The 26,260-nt window shown below is 46.8% G+C and overlaps 1 protein-coding gene across 1 annotated transcript; it reads left to right on the top strand.

Annotated features, from left to right (window-relative positions):
* Positions 1-3,446: 3,446 nt before the first annotated feature.
* Positions 3,447-17,081, top strand: DHODH (dihydroorotate dehydrogenase (quinone)). The gene is made up of 9 exons (XM_065898768.1): positions 3,447-3,488; positions 5,898-6,110; positions 8,009-8,208; positions 10,554-10,636; positions 13,620-13,807; positions 14,415-14,528; positions 15,764-15,917; positions 16,093-16,252; positions 16,730-17,081. The coding sequence occupies exons 1-9, from the start codon at positions 3,468-3,470 to the stop codon at positions 16,782-16,784; spliced, it is 1,188 nt and encodes a 395-aa protein (XP_065754840.1). The 5' UTR covers positions 3,447-3,467; the 3' UTR covers positions 16,785-17,081.
* The last annotated feature ends 9,179 nt before the right edge of the window (positions 17,082-26,260 follow it).

Raw genomic sequence — 26,260 nt, 5'->3', positions numbered from 1 at the left:
AACAAAATTTTTACCTAAACAGTCTGAGACATCATTGAGAATTCTCAGAATTCTCTGTCAATTCACTGAGCTATGAACAAATGCTTTGTGACTACTGCATGAAGAACGTTAATTGAAAAAAAAAACCCCAACTACGCACACCCCCTGCTTAATTCTCACCTCCTACCTCTGAAGAAGCAAATCTCTAAATGATAACAAGCTCCCCTATATTCCACTGTACTCTGTGTTCCTCCTTTGTTTCCTGTTCTTCCCCCTAAAGCCCAAATGCTAAAAGGACTGGAGGGGCACATGTGGTTAATGGGGTTTATCAGTCCACTTTCTCCCACAGCCCACCAAGTCAGGAGGTGAAGGGAACGTCAAGGAATGGTTTTGCCCAACTACCAGAGGGGCTGCAGGAGGAAGCCTCTCCCGTCCATCACTCAGACGCTTTACCTACTGCTCTCACACATTCTCCTTGTTTACAATCAGTTTGCGACAATTAGGTCTTTGGCAGCATGTGGTCTCATCACTCAACAGCCTGGCAAATGAACTAATGCCCCAGTGAGCACAAGTCCACTTTTGACGAGATCCGACTGGGCTTTCGGAACAGGTAAATGCAGGTGGGCGTGGGGGCCCAGTGGGCTGTGACATCTGCTGCAGGGAGACCAGACCCAGATGAGGCTCATACTCAAAAGTCGTACGTTTAGAAAAATGTAACTATGAAGACCAAATCCTGCTAGCTTCCAATAGATGGAAATTTAGGATTGCCCCCCCAACAAATTATAGTTTATTTTTTCATATAATGCATTAGCACAAGGCTTAGTATTAATTTACCTAGACTTCAGTGAAGATGATATAATAACGCCTTGGATTTTTCTCTAAGACCACAGGATTATGGTGCATAATTTTGAAAATATCTGTGTAAGAAAGACAAGAGGCAAATAATCTCCAAGGTTCTGTTAGGAAATGTGGGGCAGAGAATGATAAAGAGATATTTACCGGGAAAATAGAGCCCGTGCTCCGCGAGAGAAGCCGCCGCAATGAGAAGCCCGCGCACCGCAAAGAAGAGTAGCCCCTGCTCGCTGCAACTAGAGAAAGCCCACACGCAGCAACGAAGACCCAACGCAGCCAAAAATAAAAAATAAAATAAAATTTAAAAAACGTGTTGGGGCTCAGCAGCTGCCTGGTCCTTTAAATACATTCTTGGTGGGTTTATCTTATTAGTATTATTCTTTTAGAAATTGGTAATAATTTGTCAAGGAGACAAAAGGTTTTGTTTTAAGGACCCAGGTGGAGTTCCTATAAGCTGAAAACAAATGCCAGAGATCAATAAAGCAATGGGCCTTCACAGCTAGGGTAGCACCACCTGTGTCCACACAACCGGCTATACCTTTAACTTTATAATAGATCTTTATTTGCTAAGTCTAAGCCGTAAGGGGATAGAGGACGATGAATATCTAAGTCAGTCTTGCTAAAAATTTAGTAATGTATTTTTTTTTAAAGAAAACCATTCTTGCAGACCCCTACGATGGATTTAAATTATCGTATTGTTTCTTAAATACATTTATACACAAAACTAGGCGTAATCTCTCTCCTAAAGCTCTTACATAATCATAAAAGCCAAAGAATAAATATTTGATGAAAGAATGAAATTAAATATAAACAAAACTGAAAACCAATGAAATTCAAATTTTGCCAAACTAAATAGCCACTTAGCAGATAAACACAGCTCTGGCCTACGACTGCACAGGTTCTTTTGATTTTGTCATTCACGCTACTTCGTACTGTAGGGAAGAATCAATTCTCTCACCACTTTTCTTTAATTAATTTGCTGAAAACCTTTGTCCAGGGCTTCCCTGGTGGCGCAGTGGTTAAGAATCCGCCTGCCAGTGTAGGGGAAATGGGTTCGAGCCTTGGTCCGGGAAAATCCCACATGCCGCGGAGCAACTAAGCCCGTACACCACAACTACTGAGCCTGCGCTCCAGAGCTCACAAGCCACAACTACTGAAACCTGCGCGCCTAGAGTTCGTGCTCCGCAACAAGAGAAGCCACCGCAATGAGAAGACCGTGCACCACAACGAAGAGTAGCCCCCGCTCACAGCAACTAGAGAAAGCCCGCATGCAGCAACGAAGACCCAACGTAGCCAAAAATAAATAAATAAAATAAATAAATAACCTTTGTTCATAGAGCATGTCATTTGATCTTCACCTGTAGCACATCCATCATCTATGTATTTTAGCCAGTTCTCTTTCTTGGCACCAAAACGAGATCACAAATACAAATAAATGTGGGCACTGAAATTGCCTGGCAGCTTTCAGGGTTCAGTTGGTTATCCAAATGATGCTTACATTATTTTAAAAAATCATTGTGGAAGTGGACACCAAAATCAAAAATCCTCTGAAGTGTAAACCCCAAGAACACACCCCTCAGTTTGAAAACCAATGCAATAATCAAACAACTGGTACGATGAAATATAGTATGGTCCCTACTTTCAAACAGTTTACAGTCTAATTAGGGGAGAAAAGACGTAACAAGTGTAGTTAATAAAGTTCCACTACAGAGGTATAGCTTAAATCTGTGAAGGTTCAGATGAAGATGTATTTCCAGCACTTGAACATATAAGGGCGTCCATGTCTAGGAAGACGGAACAGGCATCTTGGCAGAAGCGTCCACGAGAGTAAATGCATGGAGGTGAGACGGTGGAAGGCATTTATACAGAGAAAGAAATAATGCTCTCTTTGTGGGGGGGGCTAGAGGGACAGTAGTGGGAACTGAAACTAGAAAACTGAATTGTTTCAAACGCCAAGAAAATAAGAGCTTGCAATTTGGGGGGAAGATTTCTGAGCAGAGGAGTCCAAGTCTGGGCTGCAATGGAACAGTTTGGGTGCAGGACACTTTCACTTTTCGAAGTTCACCATCTTAATTTCCCAATATCCTTACAAACATACATACATATGTTTTAGGCATTTTAAAAAAGTGAAACCTGATGCTCAAGGAATCTTCTTTTAAAGTCAACTCAGGTATCTTACACAACGCTGTAAATCATTTCAACCCTTTTTAGTGCCCGGTATATATTCAACCCATGCTTTATCTAAAGCACAAACACCATCAATAGCATGTTTAACTTAAATGACAAAAAAACTGGTGAGTGTGGCTTAGAATCGAAGAATCAACATACAGTTAGTCTTCTCTCCAGATTGCAGGATGCAGGAAAGCTCTGCGAAGCGACCCAACCAGATTCGGCTGAGCCTCCGCAAAGCGCAGCGAAGACGCCAGGAGGCGGGCGGGCGGGGATTGCGCCCGCGCGTGAGCGCCCAACCAGCCTCTCGGAGCTGAGCGGGGCTTTTCCCTCCGCGGAGGGGGCCCCGCCCCACCCTCTTGCCCAGCGATTGGTGAGTCGGCAGCTGGAGGGGCGGAGACTAGAGGAGTCACCGCCATCTTCTCCAATGGAAACGAGACAGAGGCGGGCCCAGTGGCGGAAGGAGCATGGCGTGGAGACAGCTCAAAGTGAGTTCAGCTGGTGCGGCCCTGCAGCGGCGAAGAGAGAACTTGCGGGAAGGCAGGCGGGGCGAGGATGGAGGGAGGGCTAGCCTGGGCGAGGTGTGGAGGGGAGGCGGCTCCGAGAGGGTGGGCCTTTTTGGCACGTTTGTGTGTCTTTGGGGACACCTGCAAATGATCATGCGTGTGCATTTACACATGTACGTGGTCACTGTGTAAACGGACGTGTAAACGGAGTAGATACCGATCTGTGTCAGCGCACGTGGGCCTTTACTGAGCCAGGCGCTTAGTGAACACAGGATCGCCTAGCAGTGTGTGCAGCATCCAACCTGGAATGAAATTACAGTAAAACATGGTGCCAGCCCTTTTAGATAAAAGTTTAGGGCAGGGTCTTTGTAACGGCGCTCAGAAATCTGTTGATCAACATAAGGGGCGTTCCTACAGTCTCCTGGAGGAGAAGCGAGAAAAATGAATACTAGATCTATGTTGACGGCTAGGAGTGACCTTAAAGGCAAATCCGATCAGGTCACTTCCTTGTTCAGGGAACGAAACTCAAATCACCTGGGTGCATCTCATTCTCTGCCGCCAAGAGTGGAGAGCGCATTTACACCGCCCCGCCCTGCCGCCTAATTAACTTCTATTTATCCTTTGAATATCAGCTTTAAGGCACTTAGTCAAGGAAGCCTTTCTCTACCTCTTTGATTGTTAGGTTCTTCTCTCACTTTTTTCTTCATAGCTTTGTCACAGTTATATGTTTGCATGATCATTGATTTCTGTCTCCTTCTGAGGTTGTACTCCTTGTAAAGGCAGGGACTCGGTCTGTAGCCCATCCTTGAGTGCACAGTCACTATGTGCTGAATGATTGAATGAATGAATGAGTGAGGGAATCAGCATTGGGCAGTGATAATTAGAGAAAAGTATTATGAGCGATGTTTGAGCTTGATCCAAGAAGACCTGATGCTCTCTAGAGAACAGACCTGTGGCTGCCAAGGGGGGGGGTGGGGGAGGGAAAGATTGGGAGTTTGGGACTAGCAGATGCAAACTATTATATGTAGAATGGATAGACAGCAAGGTCCTGCCGTATAGCACAGGGAACTATATTCAATATCCTGTGATAAACCATAATGGAAAAGAATATGAAAAAGAATATATACATGTATAACTGGATCATTTTGCTGTACAGCAGAAATTAACACAACATTGTAAATCAATGATACTTTAATAAAATTTAAAAAAAAGACCTGATGCTCCTTTAAAAAATTTTTTTTTGCAACCCTCTTTATTATCCTGAAGTGGAATTTATGTATAATGTAATCTTTCTATATATAATTTTTAAAAGTCAACATAATGTCCTAACTGGAATATAAAGGAGAAGTAAATTTATAATAAAATAATATGTATTTCAACCCATAAGTATTAGGGCATGAGTCACCTAGATAGTGAGTCAGGTGTTTAAGCCTCTACTTAGAAATTCTAGTGCCACAGGAATGTTTTATTGTCAAACATCTGAGCAAAGCACTGAACCATTCCACATGGATTTTCTGAAACGGTGAGTGATTCTTGGTAATGTTCTGTGCAAAACAGTATAGTCATCCCTCAATCTACAAGGTAATTGCATTCCTGGAAAGTCAATACAGATGAAAACCACACAGGAGATTGTGTTTATGTGGGGAAACAGAGTTTGCATTTCTAGGCTCAGATAATATGAACAGATATTTTTACCTAGTGAATGTCAGTAGGATGTTCAAAAGTCACACACGATAGGGACCGTTCTGACTTTACTGACTTCCTGCTCACTAAATCTATTAACATTCTCCTCTGGGTGCCCACCACATGTCCCTAGGGGGCAATACTGCCTCTCTTAAAGTTTTTTTAAAAAATTTTAATATTTAATTTAATTTATTATTTTTGGCTGCTTTGGGTCTTCGTTGCTGCACGCAGGTTTACTCTAGTTGCGGCAAGTGGGGGCTACTCTTCGTTGCGGTGCGCGGGCTTCTCATTGCGGTGGCTTGCGTGTTGCAGGGCACGGGCTCTAGGTGTGCGGGCTTCAGTAGTTGTGGCACACGGGCTTAGTTGCTCCACGACATGTGGGATCTTCCCACACCAGGGATTGAACCCATGTCCCCTGTATTGGCAGGTGGATTCTTAACCACTGCGCCACCAGGGAAGCCTTACCCCTCTTGAAATCCCTGGCCTGGAGTCCTTCAGGGCTAGAGGAGGGCGTGTCAGCAGAAGTGCAGATACAGCCTCTGACTGTGGAGGCAATACGTGAGCAAGAACCCAAGGAGACCAGCGTTAGCAGAAGGCCACGGACATCACTGCATGTTATGTCCTCTGTGTGTGTGTAAGTCGTGTAAAGGGTTCAGAGAAGGTGCTACAGCCTAGCCTTGAGGGGGCCCCATTGGCTCTTTTTTCCAGAAGCGGGCCCAGGATGCCATGGTGATCCTGGGGGGCGGAGGACTTCTCTTCGCCTCCTACCTGACGGCCACGGGGGATGAACGTTTCTACGCGGACCACTTGATGCCGGCTCTGCAGGGGCTGCTGAACCCCGAGGCAGCCCACAGGCTGGCTGTTCACGTCACCTCCCTGGGGCTCCTTCCTCGTGCCACGTTTCAAGACTCTGACATGCTGGTAGGTACTCCTGTAACACCTTGTGCGATAGACACGAGGGTCAAGGTCAAAGTTCCCTAATTTATTTAGCTGGGGCTGATCCTTTTGAAAACCAGAGTCCCAAATTAGCCCCCCACCCCAAACCGTCATCCCCATCTACAGATCAGGAACACTGAAGTGCAGAGTAGTTAAGTGACTTACCCAAATGCGCACAGCTAGGAAGTGGCTGAGCCAGGAATCAAACCCATGGAGTCTGGCTCAGCATCCGTCCGTTAGCCGCCATCCTGCCTCGCGGAGGTCTCGGGTAGCTCAGTGTTCACCTCTGCTGAAAAGGGAAGCATGCCAGCATCACTAACATCTAATGTGATGTAGGCATGTCTAGCCGAGCCCTTTGAGGAAAGCATACGACTCCTGTCCCAGCCTCATTCCGTCCTGCATTCAACACAGGGGCCCCACCGTATCCCCTTACTCTTCTGTGTGCTGGGGTTTCTGCAGCGAACAAAGTGCAAGAATCCACGTCCTCCTAGAATCTACATCCTCGTGCAAGCCCAGACAGTTTCCATTTAGGAGACTTCTTACCAAATGGGGAACATTAGAATGATGTGAACATGAAGAAAACACACTCAGACCTCTTTGGGGAAGGGTCACTGTTAGCAATCAAAGGGGCCTTCTCTACATTTTCCCTTTTTGTCTTAGAATCCCTTTCACTTCCCATCCTGCAGTTTTGAGCACACGTGGCACCTTTTTCTGTAAAAGTGAAAATCCTCTTTGGATTCCTGTTGGTTAGAGAAAACAGGTACAAATGTAGGTCTTTCGTAAAAGCAAAGTGGCATAAAGAGGAAAAGTGGGGGAGACCTGTACGCAGATGCGCTGGTTTGGTGCCAGCCCCATTTGACCGTCATCTCTGGGCCTGAGGACTGAAGGCTGCCCAGGGAGCCTGTTGAGCAGCCGGGCCGAGAGACCCGTCCTGGAGCATGGCCCCCAGGGCCCCAGTGTGGCCACCCTCCCAGCCTCCCAGTCCCCGAGGCACCGCATGCACACACTCACTGCCATCTCTTCTTGCCCTCCGTGGGGCAGCCTTGCTTCCTCCTGCTTCCAGGGCCAGATGGCGCCGCCCTTGGAGGTCCTTGCTAGTCCTGGCACAGGCTTTCCTGCCATATCAGCTGACAGTGACGATTCTGTTGACAACTGCTGACTTTACCATATCCCGATTCCTTTCCCACATTTTAACGTAGTTATCTTGCTTCTAGATTTGTTGGCTAGATCAGGGTGCGAATACTAAGTCCCTCAGGAGTTAGGCTAGACCTGACAGTAATTAGGCCCCAGTCACTTTCATCATAGAGAACAATCAGGAATCTGCCCCATGTTTGCCAGGGAAGAACCTGCTTCCAGCCCAGCCTGGTTCTGGGGCCCAGCAATCGGTGCTGCTGGGTCGAGCACTGGAGTCGTGAGGACGCAGCTGGGCCTTGGTATCACCTGGCTGAGGAGGGACACAGCGGTCGCTGACTTACTAAGATTCAAGGATTTTGCTGCCTGACTGTTTCAGAATAGCACCATCTAGGGGCTAAATAGTGGATAAGAAGGTACGGTTCTTCACCGTAATTGGAAAAGGCAGCACCTGTCTCCTGCTCAACCCATGGTGGAAACACTGTTTTTCTCCTCAGTGATGATAAAGCCCGATGGTTCTCAAACTCTGGCTGGCATCAGAATCACCTGGAGAGCACTGTTAAAAACAGGTTCCCTCAGAGTTCCATTCTTCCCCACCGTCCCCCAGAGATTCTGATTCCTTAGTCCGGGGATGGGCCCTGGGATCTGCTGTTTAACAAGCAGGTGATTCTGATGTAGGCATGCCGTGGACCACGCTTTGAGAAACACCAACGTGGCCTTGTGTACCTGTGACTTTGTCTCCTTCTCCCTAGGAAGTGAGAGTCCTGGGCCATAAATTCCGAAATCCAGTAGGAATCGCTGCAGGATTTGACAAGCACGGGGAAGCTGTGGATGGACTTTACAAGATGGGCTTTGGTTTTGTTGAGATAGGCAGTGTTACCCCAAAACCTCAGGAAGGAAACCCCAGACCCAGGGTCTTCCGCCTCCCTGAGGACCAAGCTGTCATTAACAGGTAGGTGAGCAGCCTTCTCCCCAGCAGGACACTCGGGGTGTTTTTTCTGCCATACAGTGTGGACATTTTTCTGTCATTTGGAATGTTCTGGAACCATGTTGAGCATCTACTCTGTGCGGGCGTAAAAGCAGGTTTTATGATTTCAGTTTAACGCGTATACACGATGAGGTTAAGAGAGCTACACGACTTAGCTACAGTCACGAGAACAGAAGCGGGAGAACTTGGGAATGGATGTTGGCTTATCTGACTTTAGAGTTCGTGCTTTTTCCACATTGTTACTCCAGTGTCCTTGCCCAGCTCTGTCCAGTAGAAATATCATATGAGCCCTATATGTAATTTAAAATATTCTGGTAGCCACAATAAAATAGCAAAAAGAAACAGGTGCAATTAACTTTAATAATATATTCTATTTAATTATTATTTGTAACAGTTATTTATTATACTACTTAATTAGAAATACTTAATATACTCTATCATAATTTTAATATTAAGCAATATAAAAATGACTGGCTGTTTACCTTCTTCCACTTGTACCAAGTCTTCGAAATCCAGCATGTTTTCCTTACGGCACTCTTGCTTCGGACTGGCCAGGCTTCGCTCTCAGTGGCCACACATGGCTAGTGGCTCTTGCACCTGACAGCACAGCTCCAGCCTTTAGTAATTGGGAAATTTAATAATCAACGTAGACGGCTGCTTTTAGGAAGAGAGGTCCTTCTAGACTGTGTAAAGCCCTTCTCTTTGTCAGCCCTGGGCAGTTTTCACTGCAGCTAACCCAGAGAGCGAAGAAGTTCCTTCTTTTCGGTAACAGAGTTTTGAGAGCCTCGTTGGGGGCGTTGGTAGGCACCTTTGGGATCGTGAAGGGCCTCCTGGGAGACTGACGTGTGGAAGGTTTATTTGGCTACACGTCCTGCTTCATCGTGCTTGTTTCGGGGAAAATTTCCAGCATTAGACGTCGAGTTATTGACCTTTCCCCTGTAAGCTGGGATCAATATCTTCAGAGTGTTCGGGCAAAAGATATTTGTTGATGATTCAGCTGCCACAAATAACTGCAGGTACCAGGAAGACGGTGCCTGGCAGAGTCCCGCGGGTGAGAAGTGGCACAAGAGGGCCGGGCCTGAGCTCCAAGCACTTGTGTGCCCAGGCTCCCTGCTCTGCCTCGCACAGGGTGGGTGCTGAATGAACATGAGTCAGCAACTACATGTATCTGTTAGGTGTTTTTGGCTGCAAGTAACAAAGTGGCTTAAACAATAGGCGTTTGTTAACGGGTGAAGTAGGCAGTTTTACGGTTGGTTGAGCGGCAGGGTTCTGCCCTCAACGCCTGGTTGAGCCCAGGCGTCAGTACTCTGGTCCAACCTCTGTGGGCCCTCCCTTCTCGTTTGTAAGATGCCTACCCCAGCTGCAAGCATACGTCCTCGCATGAGGACATCAGAGAGCAGAAAGGGAAAGGAAGTATGGATATGGGGGGAGATATTTTCCCAGAAGCTCCCTGGTAGGCATCACCTTGTGTCTCAGTGACCAAGCCCCGTCTCAAGTTCATGCTTGAGTTGCCAGCGAGGCTGGGAAAGGAGTCATTGGCATTTTCACCCCGTGTCAGGGGAGCTGGGTTCCACAGGCAAGGAGGAAGGGAGTGGGGATGGCCATTAGGCCAACAACCCACAGTGGGGCTGGGGACGTAGAGATGAGCAAGAGGGGCGAGGCCCAGCCTTTGCGGAGTGTCTAGTGGCAGGTGAGGGAGGAGATGTGTCCCTTGTCCTCGAGAAGACTGGAACCCAGTAGGGGAACTGAAGCATATACGTACATCCCAAGCTAGGAGAAAGATAGGTACAAAGCACTCCATGAATGCCAGGAGGTGAGGGATCATTTGTGGCTGGGAGCTTTATGCAAGGAGGAGAGGGTGCATTTGACTTGGGCCAGGAAGAGGGAGATTTAATAGGTAGAAAGGATGGGGGAATGGAGCGGCAGGATGGGTTCCAGGAAGCGTGTTCGTGGGGCACAGGCGGGAGGTGGGAGGATGGGTCATCAGAGTGGTGAGGGCCCCGTTGGGTGGGAAGCAGGAGTGGGCTAGGTCCAGACAGGTCTGGGCTGTTTACAGTGCTAGTTGGCTAAGTGGCTTGTTGGCAAATTTTAATCTTTCCCTTTGTATTTGATGGTGTTCTGGCAAGTTCTCTAGGACTTCCAGGGGTGTTTAGACTTTAGAAGTCTAAGAACTGACTCTGATTTTTTTCTTTGGTTTTTACATCATAAATATATGTTGAAAATGGCCATGGAGCCATCCCTCCAGAGTCTTTGCTTTCTGCCTGAGGGCTCTAACCTTATCTCCTCCCTAACGCTCTTCTGTGCTACAGATACGGATTCAACAGTCATGGACTCTCAGTGGTGGAACACAGGTTACGGGCCAGACAGCAGACGCAGGCCAGGCTCACAGAAGGTAAAGGGGGCCTGCCTAAGAGGGCTGTTCTTCAGTTGTTGGAAGGAAACTTGTGGGAGAAAGTCAGGAACATTCCTAGTGAAATGAACATGATTGAACAATAGGAAAAAACAGTATGGAACTCAGGGCTCCTCTGCTAGAGGAATTTTCCTGGCTCCATCACACCCTCCAAGCTCTTAACTGAATTTCACAACTGAGCAAAGATACACTTAGTTCCTGCCTCGTTATGTAACCTGTGTCAAACTGGGACAGCTTGGAAGTAAGCAGTGCAGAGTGGCTGCTCTGTGATCACATAGGCAGTTGATGCAAGCAGGGCTTGGGTGCCATCTTTGTACATCCTGCTCTGTTGTCCTTTTTCTCCATTATAAATAATGAATGCTAATTATAAAAGTGTTAGTAAATGCAGGGAAGCATAAAGAAGAACATTAAAATTACTCACACTCTTCCCTACTCAGAGATAACTACTCCTGGCATTGGGGAAAATATCCTTCATGACTTATTTGGAAACACCATGCATTTTTTTTTAATTCATTAATTTATTTTTGTCTGCATTGGGTCTTTGTTGCTGCACTAGGGCTTTCCCTAGTTGCAGCGAGCAGGGGTTACTCTTCGTTGCATTGCATGGGTTTCTCATTAAAGTGGCTTCTCTTGTTGCGGAGCACCGGCTTTAGCACGTGGGCTTCAGTAGGTACAGCACGCGGGCTCAGAAGTCGTGGCGCAGGGGCTTAGTTGCTCTGCGGCATGTGGGATCTTCCTGGACCAGGGCTTGAACCGGTGTCCCCTGCATTAGCAGGCGGATTCTTAACCACTGCGCCACCAGGGAAGCCCACACCATGCATTTCTGAAGGCTGCCTTGGAGGTGCTGATACTCATCCCCTGGGGCTCTCTGCCTTGCTGTCCCTTGGGGTGAACATAGTGGTCTTGGCACCATGCCATCCCCACTGTACCTTCCCAGGTGCCCTCTAGGGTTGCATGGCGTTGCGGCCATCTTCCTTGGTGGGCCTTTCTGGAACTCCTTCCAGGAGTTTAGCCTCATTAGATGTCCTGGTGGTGAGATGAGAAAAACCTGCCGTACTGGATTCATTTCTGAACGTGAGATTGAAAGGGCCGAGGCAGTTAGCAATCTCTGATTTGGGGAGTAGGAAATGACCTTGTTTGGAATTCCCTGGCTTTGGCAGAACCAGACCCTGCTATACTGTAGATAGACCTTGCCACTTGTGGGCTTTGAAGGTCATGATAGGACTTCCATGGTTTGTGATACTCTCCTGCCTTCTTGTCTCCCTTTCCTTCTTTTAACTGTTCACAGTGCCCCTTACACCACTTTTCTCCCCTGTTCTCCCTTGCCCGCTCCTCGCCCCCCACCGTGGTGCTAACATTTGTTGGAGTGAGACAAAATCCCACAGCAGGGCTCTGCACGTAGTGTTCACCGGCAGCTGGAAGCCTTGAAGACAGCTTAGTGCTGGCATCATACCAAGCAACATGAGTTGTTAAGAGCTGTGGTGCCCTTTGCGGATAGAGTAATTCAGCAATTTTTGTCTAACTCCAAAATCTTGTCATTTGGGGCAAATGACTACTAATGAAAGATCCACTGGCTACATGAAAGTGATATTCTCTATTAAGCCGGTTTACCTGTGTGGAAAAGAATTACAGTTTCCAAACCATCTTCACTTGATTTGGGAGGCTTGGAGACCTTGTTATATAATTTGTCTAACTGGATGCTAAACCCCTCCCCTCCCTTCCACCCATGAAGTGAGTGACACGAATCTCATTTACTTTCAAGTTGATGATAAAACAGGTGACTGCATTTAAGGTATGAGAAGGTAGTTAGCAGTACTGGATGTTGTTCTTTGATCCTCCCTGACCTGACATACATTTTGTGAGCTAACTGGACATCCCAGTTAGCTGGAAAAAGCAGGTGGTACCATGGATATACTTTAGCCTTTGCAGATAAGGTAGTATCTTAGGAGAAGTCAAGTACAGACAAGCCCTTGCTTTCACACATAGAAAAATACATTTCAGAAACACACTGAAAGTCGAAAATACAAGTCAGGTGATAATTCCCTGGATTTTAAGGTAAGGTGACCATATTACTTACTGTGCAAACTGAGACAACACTTTTGAGAGTGGAAGGGATGCAGGCATGAATAATTATGCCCAGGCTACAGGAGTATTCAGGGCTGTCCTGGGAGCACTGGGATGTGTGGTCACCCTAGTTACAAGGGGGAGTCCCTTCTCAGAGAATGGAAATTATAAAACCGTTATGCCTCTGCATTTTAGGCATGAGAATCGAAAATATTTTCCAGTATTTTATACATATCCTTTAATTTTGCTTTTTCTTCACGACTGCACACCCAGTCACGTGACCCAAGTCTAACAAGCAGCCCTTGAGGGTAAACAGCTGCCCCTGTGTAATGCTACTGACTTCTGTCTCTTCTCAGTCGTATTTCATTTACGAGCCCTACATTTTTAAACACTAGCATTTGCGCTCCTAATTTCTCCATTTTCCATTAAATTTTAAAAAAGAAAAAGGGGGCTTCCCTGGTGGCGCAGTGATTGAGAGTCTGCCTGCCAATGCAGGGGATGTGGGTTCGTGCCCCAGTCCGGGAAGATCCCACATGCCGCAGAGCGGCTGGGCCCGTGAGCCATGGCCGCTGAGCCTGTGTGTCTGGAGAGACCACAGCAGTGAGAGGCCTGCGTACTGTAAAAAAAAAAAAAAAGAAAAAAGAAAAAGGGCACAAAGCGGTAAAACATCCTAGGAGCTGCCCAAACCCAGCTGCGCAGATGAAGGTGGAGGGCTCGGTTCTTGGCCCGCAGGCAACAGCGCCGTGCATAGGTCAGCGTTTGTCAGCTGGCGCGGGAAAGGTCATATTTGGAGTTGGAAAGCCTGTGAGGCTGTTCGTGGGCTCTTCGGTCAAGGATGGCTTCAAAATGTTGCACAGGAAACGGTGAGTGGGGACAGAATCCTGACCAGTGATATTTACAGATGGGCTGCCACTGGGAATAAACCTGGGGAAGAATAAGACCTCGGTGGACGCTGCCTCGGACTACGCAGAGGGGGTTCGAGTCCTGGGCCCCTTGGCTGACTACCTGGTAGTGAATGTGTCCAGTCCCAACACAGCTGGGCTGAGGAGCCTTCAGGGAAAGGCCGAGCTGCGCCGCCTGCTGACCAAGGTGGGCAATTACATCCCGCTCCACCAGCCTGTCCTACCTGCTCATCCTCTAGGGCAAAGCTTCAACGTTGCTATCCACTATCGAGGAGTTGTCCTTAAGACCTGGACCAGTTAGGACCCCTTGCTTCCCTCTGATTCCCTATATAACACTGACTGTGCTCAGTACTAGTCAGCTGCTCAGTTATCTATCCCTGCTGTTAACCCACAGGGTCCGTGAGAGCAGGGACCACATCTCTCATTTACCACCCTGTCCCTAGCATCTAGCGCATTGAATGAATGAATAGAATGACTTTTCATTAAACCGTGCTTGTGACAGTATTTGCTGTCTCTTTTAGGAACAAAAGTCTAAGTAAACCTTGATATATTAGCCAATGCCAATGACTTTAGGGACTCACTCTTGGGGATCCCTTGGTTCAAGAGAGTGGAATCAGCTCTGACTTGGTGGGGTCTTTTGCATAATTGAGAGCGGTGTTTCCTGAAAAGGAGAAATTGCTGGTGCTTTATTCTGACAGCTAGTGTGAAAACACACTGGTCTGCGGCTGCAGGTCACGGTTATACTGTCAACTGCAGTCTTGGGGGTCCTCATCTCTGGCCCCATGTTGCTCTAGGTGCTGCAGGAGAGGGATGCCCTGAAGGTAGTGCACAAGCCAGCCGTGCTGGTGAAGATCGCTCCTGACCTCACGGCCCAGGACAAGGAGGATATCGCCAGTGTGGTGAGAGAGGTGAGGGTCGGTGCCCGGGGGACGCCCTTCATTGCCTGTAGAGGCCACCTGGCCAGCTGGGTCAGCCCAGACGGCAGTCTTTGTGGTTTCCTTTCTGTTATATGGAGGGCTGTCAGGATGTAATTTATCGTATACAGGCAGACCTTGGAGATATTGCGGGTTCAGTTCCAGACCACTGCAATAAAGCAAGTCACATGAACTTTTTGGTTTCCCAGTGCATATAAAAGTTATGTTTAGGGCTTCCCTGGTGGTGCAGTGGTTGAGAGTCCGCCTGCCGATACAGGGGACACGGGTTCGTGCCCCGGTCCGGGAAGATCCCACATGCCGCAGAGAGGCTGGGCCCGTGAGCCATGGCCGCTGAGCCTGCGCGTCCGGAGCCTGTGCTCCGCAAAGGGAGAGGCCACAACAGTGAGAGACCCGCGTACCGCAAAAAAAAAAAAAAAAAAAAAAAAAAGTCATGTTTACACTGCTGTAGTCTGTTCAGTGCACAACAGCATTACATCTAAAAAAGTGTACATACCTTCATTAAAAAATACTTTATTCTTATTTTCTGTTTTATTAAAACATTTGAGGTGTAATAATCCAGATTAAAAAAAAAACTTTATTGCTGAAAATATGCTCACTATCATCTGACAGTGCAGGGTTGCCAGAAACTTGTAAAAAAAACCCAGTACCTGTGAAGCACAATAAAGTGAAGTGCGATAAAATGAGGCAATGCCTGAAATAGAAAGTAAACGTTTCAATAAATGTTTGAATGGGTTCTTTTCTCCTGCCTCTTCCCTCCTCTTCCTTCAGCAAGGGCTTTAAGGCCGTGCATCCTTCAGTCTTGGTCAGACTGCAGTGTTCTGTCTTTCTCCAGTCTAACCCTGGGTCTCTGTGTCATAGGGGAGTAGCGCAAACACAGACTGAGCCCGGCAGTCCGGGGTTGAAATCCTGCTTCCACCACTTACTACCTGGAGGCTTTGGACAGGACACTCTAGACTGAGTTGTTCTAAGGATTAAACCGTGTCCTGGGGGAACCGTACGGCGGTTGGTACATGATGGCTGCTACTATCACGTTGAAGCTCACTCTGACACTTGCCCAGAAAGCATAGTGAGTGGGGCCTGGTCTAGCTCTTGCTTCTGCGGCCTTAGGTGTAGGCGCCCAGCCCGGCTGCTCTCTCAGACCCCCGGGGAAGCTTCTTCAAGTCCATCGTGCCCTGACTTAGGGGCTCTTTCTCTGTCTCACACTGCAGTTGGGCATCGATGGACTGATTGTCACGAACACCACAGTGAGTCGCCCTGCCAGCCTCCAGGGGGCCCTGCGCTCTGAAATGGGAGGGCTGAGCGGGAAGCCCCTCCGAGATTTATCAACGCAAACCATCAGGGAGATGTATGCACTCACCCAAGGCAAGAATTTGGTGTCCCTGTCTTCAGATCTACGTGTGGCTCAGGCGCCGGGTCTGTGATGGTATCGGGGTTCCTGAACTGCCGCACTCAGCAGGGGGCCGGGGCTGCAGCCAAACAGCTCCTGGCTCTCCTGTCACCCAGCCTTCCTCACAGTGTGCTGTGTGCTTCTCTGCAGGTAGAGTTCCCATCATTGGGGTTGGTGGTGTCAGCAGCGGGCAGGACGCGCTGGAGAAGATCCAGGCGGGGGCCTCCCTGGTGCAGCTGTACACAGCCCTCACCTACCGGGGGCCGCCCCTGGTGGGCAGAGTCAAGCGGGAGCTGGAGGCCCTTTTGAAGTGAGTGGGGCCACCTGTGGCTTGAACCAGGCAAAGTTAATGTGGTATCAAATCAAGGGGATGCTATTCATCAGTCTTTATTCTTCATTGAAAATGCATTCGAGGGGTACACCCCAAACGCAGGGGAAGCTTACCCTGTTGCTCTTTTGACAAAGGTCAAACAGTGCCAAGGAATTCAAGATTAACTTCCAAGGCAATGGTGTTTATAGGCCCGAGGAGTTCTGGTGGCATTCCTGTTAATTCAGTAACACTGGCTTGATGTCAGGAGCTGTCGGTACTTAAAATTGATTCCCTCCCTGGCCTGAAGGCCTGGGTAGATCCCAGGGTTTAGACACTGTACAGGGCATGGGCATGCGTTTGGGAGAGCGAGGCAGGTGCAGTTACGGACGAGATAGAGCCTGGCTGAGTGTGGGCTTCCAGTAAGAGCCAGGCCTTTCCTTTACCATTTGCTGAAATTGCTTTGTTTTCTTTCTCCAGGGAGCAGGGTTTTACCAGAGTCACAGATGCCATTGGAGCAGATCATCGGAGGTGAGGATGGGTCGGTGGGAAGCCTGATCTGGAACCGTCCTGCTAAATCAAGCGAGCCTTTGTGGCTGATGGAGAGAGGAGACCACATCCCCAAACCACAGGGGCCCCTCCACCGGCTGGACTGTAAAAGCCAAGCATGAGGGTCACCAGAAGCAATGCAAGGCTTTGTTCAACCACTTGTCGGACAGGAACTGCATCCACGATTCTTTCTAGATTCAAATCCCAGGATCCTTTAATATTACAAGGACATTAGACATTTGGAGGGAAAATCACGGTAAAATAAAGTCATTTAAAAACTGGATTTAAATCCCAGCCCTCTTGCCCAGATCCTGTAGGTTCTTCCAGGCCTCTGCTCCCCCGGGATCTGTAGTGGGCTTCCCAGGAGCTTGACTCTCTTTCATTCTATCTTTATTTTTATTTAAAATTTTAACTGTATTTTGAAAATATTTCAAACTTAGATAAAAGTTGCAAGAATAGGGCTTCCCTGGTGGCGCAGTGGTTGAGAGTCCGCCTGCCGATGCAGGGGACTCGGGTTCGTGCCCCGGTCCGGGAGGATCCCACGTGCCGCGGAGCGGCTGGGCCCGTGACTCATGGCCGCTGAGCCCGCGCGTCCGGAGCCTGTGCTCCGCAACGGGAAAGGCCACAACAGAGAGAGGCCCACGTACGGCAAAAAAAAAAAAAAAAAAAAAAAAAAAAAAAAAAAAAAAAAGTTGCAAGAATAGGGCTGTGGATGGCCGTCCTCTCCATGTCTGCACCTGGTCTTCCCTCTGTGCGCAGAGGGACACTGGTCATGCTGGTCATTTTAACTTGATTACTTCTGTAAAGGCCCTGTCTCCAAACAAGGTCACATTTTGAGATACTGCCAGTCTGGATTTTAACATGGCAATTTTGGAGAGACATAGTTCAGAAAATGGGCTTGTTATCCCCCTTATTTAAAAATCTGTGACTTGTGGGCCATTGGGCAGGCAGGTTCTCGAGGTGCTTGAAGACACTAGACAAGAGGCTCAAGAGGTCTAGTCATTAACTAAAGAAACAGAAATGCTAACCTTTTCAAAACTGAAAAGCAAATGGTGATTGGAGGTTGAAAACCTCGGCTGGGAAGTGCTGTAGATGTCAGTACGCCTTCGCAGCCAACAGGAAATTACCTTTATTCCCTTCACCTCAGTGCAGGTTTGATTTTAAAATTTCTTGGTAGCTCTGGAGAGGCCTGTGGCTGCTGTAGAGGTAATATGTCCTTGTCTCATTGTTGAATCTCGGCCTCAGCCCTCAGCCTCTGACTACTGCCTCTGCCAAGAAGCCAACAGTCAGTCTCCTGCTGTCTTTTACAAAGATCTTTTTCCTGTTTCTTAAAAAAGAATCTTAGGGACTTCCTTCGTGGTGCAGTGGATAAGACTCTATGCTCCCAATGCAGGGGGCCCAGGTTCGATCCCTGGTCAGGGAACTAGATTCCACATGCATGCTGCAACTAAGAGTTTGCATGCCACAACTAAGGAGCCCACGTGCCACAACTAAGGAGCCCACATGCCACAACTAAGGAGCTGGTGAGCCACAACTACAGAGCCCTGGAGCCGCAACTAAGGAGTCCACGTGCAGCAACTAAGACCTAGTGCAACCAAAAATAAATAAATAATAAAAAATAGAGGTAATGATCTCTTAAAAAAAAAGAATCTTAGTATGAAAATAATACCTATTCATGAATTAAACAGTATAGCCCCCAAATAAATGTTGTCTACCTCTTTCCCTCCTCAAACAATCCCACATATCAGAGGTAGTCACAGTTAACTTTTGTATCCATCTAGATTTTTCCAGTCAGTTTTCTTTGTATATGCAAGCACATACCCATAGCTATTCTGTCTTTTTTAAAAAGTCTATCACACACACATATAAAAGTGTTTCAAGAATAGTACAAAGAACTATTTTTTTTTTTTTTTTGGCCACACCGCGTGGCTTGCAGGATCTTAGTGCCCTGACCAGGGATAGAGCTAGGGAATATACATGTACACATACATCTGTATTTCTATATCTCTCTATATTGAAAACCATGAGTTCAGACTGATACCTTCAATTCCAATACCAAACCATAAGTTTAATTCTAGTTGCTTCCCTTCCCATATTTGTAACTCTCTTCTCTGACTGTGGAAACCCTGACTACTTACTCTATTTTCTTATTTGATCAGTCCTCTCATATGTAAGTAATCTCTGGTTTCCACCCCCTGCCATGTGCTGGCATCCTTTTTCCTTGCTTGGGTCCTGACATCTTTCACCATCCCTTACCCCTTGGGCACTGTCCTCACTTTGTACAGCTCCGATACCTGCTCTAGGCTGCTCCCGGGGGCAGACATCCCCCTCACCTCATTTAGGCTCTGACTTCTTTGCTGGCCTGTCCCCCTGCATGGCTACTTTCCTTGTAAGCTAGGACTCTGACGCCCCACACCAAATGCTTACGCACACACACACTTTGTGGGCGCCCTCTTTGTCCTGTGTGGGTATTGACTGATCTTCTACTTTGAGCCCCTTGCTCCTCTTTTGCTGCCACTGCAGGCACCTACCTTGCTCCGTGCCAGCTAATGGCTTTATGACTGAACTGTTCAGGGAAAGGGGGAAGGAAAGGGGAAGAGTTGCCCTTTGGAAGATTCTCTGTTGGAGACTGACAATCTGTCTTTTAGCACAGCTTTAACGGGCTGCTGTTTCTCTTGAGCACCAGCGTAAGTAGTTGGCTTACGTTCAGGGGCCCTGTGGTGTAAGGAGTACCTGTTTTTCTTAACTCTGGAAACTACACTCAGCCCAGAGAAGCTCGATGCTGGGAGACACATGGGAGGAGGCCCAGGTTGCCAATGCCCCGTGAGGCCCAGGACTGTTGGGTGGATTAGTGTGCAGAACTGCTAATATGATTTACATTATTGACTCTTGCATTTTGTGTTGTGTGCATCCCCTGCCAATTTCACATTAGTTAAATAAGTAAATTCACATTAGTTAAATAAGTAGTAAGTTAAATCTTATTTCACAACTTGCTTTTTTCCCCCATGTAAACATGGAGTCTTTCAATGTCCGTCCCTTCAATCTACCTTGCTCTTGCTAACAGACCTTTGGGTTTCCGCAGCTCAGATATATCAGTATTTGCTTATGGCTAGACGTGTAGGCTGTTTGTTTTTCACATCACAAACAGTACATCAGCGAGTCTCTTGGTTTATGTATCTTTGTGCTCTTCCAGTAAAATTTCTGTGGAATAGATTCCCAGAAATGGTATTGCTCAGGCAAAGGTTATGTGCACTTAAAATGTTGATAGTTACCGCCAGATTGCCATTAGAGGGGGTTGTTCAGTTTATACTTTCTCTACAACTTTGTAAGAGAGGCCCCTTTCCTCTTAGGCTGCTCCACATGGGAATTTTCAAGAACTGCCCTGGAAAAAACTTGTTCCTTCTCCACTTTCTCACTGGAGATAGTTTCCATTATGTCTCTTCCTTGGTGGAAAAAGAAAAAAGTAATTGTGGGTTTAGCAAGCCACTTTGAGCTGCAGCCTGTGTGATTGCCACATCCATTTGTGTGTGTGTGTGTGTGTGTGTGTGTGTGTGTGTGTTTGTGTGTTTGTGTATCTCGGAGAGAGAGAGAAGAGACTTCAAATAAGACACAGGGGGACTTCCCTGGTGGTCCAGTGGCTAAGACTCCGTACTCCCACTGCAGGGGGCCCGGGTTCGATCCCGATCTAGGTAACTAGATCCTGCGTGTCGCAACTAAGACCCGACGCAGCCAAATAAATAAATAAATAAATGTGAAAAAAAAAAAAACAAACCTGCAGGGAAGGGCAACAGAAGGGGTGTAGCTTTCCCTGGGTTCACCCATTCTCAGTTGTTTCAGGCGACCCTGCTTGTCTTTCCTCCTGCTGTGGGCATCATGTAACTTTTGTGGGCCTCAGTCTCCTAATGTGTAAAATGGGGAGAAGGACAGACCCATCTCAAAGGGCTGTTCTGAGGATTAAATACTAAGGGCAATATGGCTCAGCACATCCTAATCTCTTAATAAACAATATTTTCAATGTTTCTAATCATCAAAAAAGTCCTGCAAATAGGTATTACTGTGCTTGTATTCACAGATAAAATGAGGGCTTTGAGAGATTAAATAACCTCCCCAAACCAGGCAGCTGGGAATCAGCGGAACTGGGCCCCAGGGCCTGAGTATCTCCTTCTGATGAAGGTAAAGGTTCTTACAGGACCTCTGACAAGTATTATTAGTCCCTTTTCCCTTCTCTTCTCCCTCAAAAGTTCATCTTCTTTTAACATATAGACTTCCTGTGTGCAATTACTTTTTATAAAAAAGCTTTCATAGATACTTGCCCTGGGCACTTGATTGGTCTGAAATAAGGTGGTCAAATGGGATCTAGTGATCAAAGCTCAGAGTCCCGTAGAAGTGGGGGACATTCTGTAGGGACCACAGTGCCAGCCAGGGGTGAGCCTGAGGATCCAAAACATAGCAGATTGAAACAACAATCATTTACTGTTCCACACAGTGTCAGGTCAGGAATTCAGGAGCAAATTAGTTGGTGGTTCTGGCTCAGGGTCTCCCAGGAGGTTGGCCAGGGCTGCACTCATCTAAGCCTTCACTGGGGCTGGGGCATCCACTTCTAAGATGGCCTGGGAGCTGGTGCTGGCCGTTGGCAGGAAGGGCTGCCTGAGTGTCCTCATGCCAGGGCACCCAGCTTCTTCCAGAGCCAGTGACCTACAGCAAGGTGGAAGCTCCGATGCCTTTTATGACCTCGTCTTGGTGGTCATACACCATTACTTATGTCACTTTCATTCTCTTCATTAGAATAGAGTTGCCAGTTTTAGTAAAACAAACAAAAACAATGGGATACCCAGTTAAATTTGAATTCCAGATAAACAATGGATATGCTTTTTTTTTTTTTTTTTTTTGCGGTATGCGGGCCTCTCACTGTTGTGGCCTCTCCCGATGTGGAGCGCAGGCTCGGCGGCCTTGGCTCACAGGCCCAGCCGCTCCGCGGCATGTGGGATCTTCCCGGATCGGGGCACGAACCCGTGTCCCCTGCATCGGCAGGCGGACTCCCAACCACTGCGCCACCAGGGAAGCCCTGGATATGCTTTTAAGTATAAGTACATCCCATGCAATAGTTGGGACATGCTTATGCAAAAATTTACTTGTTGGGCTTCCCTGGTGGTGCAGTGGTTGAGAGTCCGCCTGCCGATGCAGGGGACACGGGTTCGTGCCCCAGTTCGGGAAGATCCCACATGCCGCGGAGCGGCTGGGCCCGTGAGCCATGGCCGCTGAGCCTCCGCGTCCAGAGCCTGTGCTCCGCAACGGGAGAGGCCACGGCAGTGAGAGGCCCGCGTACCGCAAAAAAAAAAAAAAAAAAATGTTGTTTTTCTGAAATCCAAATTTAATTGGGCATAACGTAATTTACCTGGCAACTCTATGTTAGAAGCAAGGCACTAAGTCCAGCACACATATCAGTACAAGAGGAGGGAAATTAGTTTCCATTTTTGAAGGGAGGAATGTCAAAAGAATTTGTGGAGATATTTCTAAACCACCATGAGCAGAATTTTGAAAAGTTCATTTGGTCCTGGTGTCTGTGGTAACTGCATGGCAGCCTAATAGGATGAAATAGTTCTCAGACAAGCAAGGTCATCTTCCTAATTATCTTGTACACTGGTAAATTTACAGCAAATCACACACAGTGTCTTCTTTGATCTTCAGACAGCTTTGTGTGAGGTAGGTGAGGTAGAGATTATGATCTGCATTTTACAGATGAGGAAACTGAAGTTAAGTGCCTGCCCCAAGACGATATGGGCAGAAATGGCAGAGGGAGGACAGAGTCTCCCAATTTCAAGTCTAGCACTTGCTTTACTCTACCCAGTAGTATCCTGATATACCACTGAGCCCTCTGCTATACAAGATGTCTTGGATTCATTTTCTATCTATTTGTTATCTCAGATAGGTGATGGGACTTGTGGATCCTTGCTGCTGTGCTGCAATCTCGGTGATAGGGGATACCCTTAGAGAAGTTGAGGGCCAAGATGCCATCTTCTCTCTCCACACCCACAAACTCTGAGATCCACCCTGGCTAAGACTCAGGATTCAACCCACTACCCGCAGACCCTCTGAACTGACTGGCTCCAGAGTGCTGACAGGAACAGCATTCCTGTTCATCAGGAGGTAGTCAACCTTATGTGAAAAAGACCGTGGAACAACCAAACCAAACAGAGAATTACTCTCCCCCAATTTTTATTATAAGACATTTAGACATAAGAAAAGTTGAAATAGTGTAACAAACATCTATACCCCCCTCCACCTAGACTCATTAATTCTTTCTATCTTTTCCATGCTTTTCTTACCAATCTTTTTAATCTATTTATACACAGTATTTTGATGAACCATTTTGAATGAAATGGTAGACGTCAGGACACTTCACTCCTAAGTACTTCATAGCCTGCATTTGCTAAAAATAAGGATATGTTCCTATGAAAACATAACTCTATGATCTTATCTAAGAAAACAGCCATGATTTCCTAATATCATCTAACATTTAGTCCATATTCCAAGTTTCCCCATTGCCCTAAAAATAATTTCTAGAGTCAATCAAGGCTCACCTGTATGTTTCTTTAGTCTTTTTAAATCTAAAGCCGTCACCTCTGAAGACATCAGGCGAGTTGTCTTAGAAACGGTTCTACATTCTGGATTCCCAGAATAAAGGCTATATTTCCTTTAGCCTTTGATCTCTGCTGTAGCTGCATGTGGATATATGACCAAATTCTACTCAGTGAGATACGTATGAAAGCACTGTGTGCAACTTCTGGGAAGTCTGCCGCTGCCCGGATCATGATGTCTGGAGCTTTGGCAGCCTTTTTAGACCTGAGGATCAAGGTCATCCCAGAGGCATAAGCTGGAAAGGGCTTCATGCCAGCTCTGTCTGCTTATTTCCCTACCTCTTTTATTTGAGAAAATAAAACCTTGTGTGCTTCAGTCACTGTCAATTGGGGTTTTCCCTCATATTTAGCCAAATTTAATCCCAGCTAATAAAGAAGCCAGATTGAGACTTACTGTAATCTTGTACTTACCTGGAAGATATGTTATCTGCTTTCTACTTGGCTAAGACCCATGTCAAGATTTCTCTTTCCTCCAGGTGCCGATCTCTGGTGCTACCACAGTGTGAGAATGTTACCTGTGGAATCAGACTATCATGTTACCTGTGGAATCTTGGCAGTCAGGGGAATTTTTTCTAAGAAACTTGTTGTTATAAATGTGGGAAATGAAGTTAGTGTGGCTGTCACAGCTAAGAGGACACCGGTGGGCAGGGCTGAGAGATGTGTGTGCAGGGGCAGGGTGGGAATGACCCAGCACCGGCAGGCAGGGGGTGTTTGTGAAATACCTGGGCAGCAACACAGGGGCCAGGCTCCGAAGGGCAGGGCCTTTTGGGGAGGAAATGCAATTACCATGAAAACTCCCCGCATTCTTGCCAGCCAGGGAGAGGTTTCCTGGGTGTCGAAAGCCACATTTGGCAAGTGTCCCACAGGAAACAGAAAGAGTTACAGCACGTGAAGGCAACCTGCCCGCACCACCTGCCACCCCTTTAGTCACTAGGGTCGACTTGGTTGGACCCAGGAACAAAGCTGTGCCTGGAGGGTCAGAAGCCTCCTGGGGCAGCACAACCCCTTTCCTGCCCAGACGAGCGCAAGCTATAACTGAGGTGCTGCCATTTCAGCCCTCGGTTACGCGAGAAGCCGGCTAGCCTGCTGAGCCTCGTCCATTTTATTGGCTGTGGAATTTGTAAGGCTACTGGATCTAGTGACACCTTCCTACCTCAACGGAGCAAAAAGTGTGGAATCCATGTCCTGGATCCTAAAAAATTCATTCTGGTTAGATGAGAATTTCAACTACAGTTGCGACTCTAACATAACCATTAAAAAACAAACACACAACCATACAAATATATATTTATATGCACACATACACACATGTATGTATACACATATGTGTGTGTGAATACAGCTGACCCTTATTCATCTGTTCTTTCACTCACTCATTCTTCCAAGAATCATTTATTGAGATCCTACTTCCTGCTGGCGGCCGTGTCATGTGTTGGGGATGAAGATAGCTGAGTTTTCCACCGTCTTTCCAAATCTCCGAAGACACAAATTCCGTTGACCCTTGAACAACGCAGGGGTTGGGGCAGTGACCTCTGTGCAGTCAAAAATCTGTGTATAACTTTATGGTCCCCGGATTTGACCAACCACAGATCGTGCAGTACTGTAGTATGTGTTTATTGAAAAAAATCTGTGTATAACTTTATGGTCCCCGGATTTGACCAACCACAGATCGTGCAGTACTGCAGTATGTGTTTATTGAAAAAAATCTGTGTATAACTTTATGGTCCCCGGATTTGACCAACCACAGATCGTGCAGTGCTGTAGTATGTGTTTATTGAAAAAAATCTGTGTATAACTTTATGGTCCCCGGATTTGACCAACCACAGATCGTGCAGTGCTGTAGTATGTGTTTATTGAAAAAAATCTGTGTATAACTTTATGGTCCCCGGATTTGACCAACCACAGATCGTGCAGTGCTGTAGTATGTGTTTATTGAAAAAAATCTGTGTATAACTTTATGGTCCCCGGATTTGACCAACCACAGATCGTGCAGTACTGTAGTATGTGTTTATTGAAAAAAATCTGTGTATAACTTTATGGTCCCCGGATTTGACCAACCACAGATCGTGCAGTACTGCAGTATGTGTTTATTGAAAAAAATCTGTGTATAACTTTATGGTCCCCGGATTTGACCAACCACAGATCGTGCAGTACTGTAGTATGTGTTTATTGAAAAAAATCTGTGTATAACTTTATGGTCCCCGGATTTGACCAACCACAGATCGTGCAGTGCTGTAGTATGTGTTTATTGAAAAAAATCTGTGTATAACTTTATGGTCCCCGGATTTGACCAACCACAGATCGTGCAGTGCTGTAGTATGTGTTTATTGAAAAAAATCTGTGTATAACTTTATGGTCCCCGGATTTGACCAACCACAGATCGTGCAGTGCTGTAGTATGTGTTTATTGAAAAAAATCTGTGTATAACTTTATGGTCCCCGGATTTGACCAACCACAGATCGTGCAGTACTGTAGTATGTGTTTATTGAAAAAAATCTGTGTATAACTTTATGGTCCCCGGATTTGACCAACCACAGATCGTGCAGTGCTGTAGTATGTGTTTATTGAAAAAAATCTGTGTATAACTTTATGGTCCCCGGATTTGACCAACCACAGATCGTGCAGTACTGCAGTATGTGTTTATTGAAAAAAATCTGTGTATAACTTTATGGTCCCCGGATTTGACCAACCACAGATCGTGCAGTACTGCAGTATGTGTTTATTGAAAAAAATCTGTGTATAACTTTATGGTCCCCGGATTTGACCAACCACAGATCGTGCAGTACTGTAGTATGTGTTTATTGAAAAAAATCTGTGTATAACT

This window comes from Phocoena phocoena, chromosome 20, assembly GCF_963924675.1.
Source record: "Phocoena phocoena chromosome 20, mPhoPho1.1, whole genome shotgun sequence".
NCBI lineage: Eukaryota > Metazoa > Chordata > Mammalia > Artiodactyla > Phocoenidae > Phocoena > Phocoena phocoena.
This window is presented reverse-complemented; position numbering and strand designations above follow the sequence as displayed.

Coding starts and splice junctions, on each gene's coding strand:
- DHODH (XM_065898768.1), top strand. CDS start 3,468: ATGGCGTGGAGACAGCTCAAA. Junction 10,637..13,619: donor GCAGGCCAGGCTCACAGAAG/GTAAAGGGGGCC, acceptor TGATATTTACAG/ATGGGCTGCCACTGGGAATA. Junction 13,808..14,414: donor TGCGCCGCCTGCTGACCAAG/GTGGGCAATTAC, acceptor ATGTTGCTCTAG/GTGCTGCAGGAGAGGGATGC.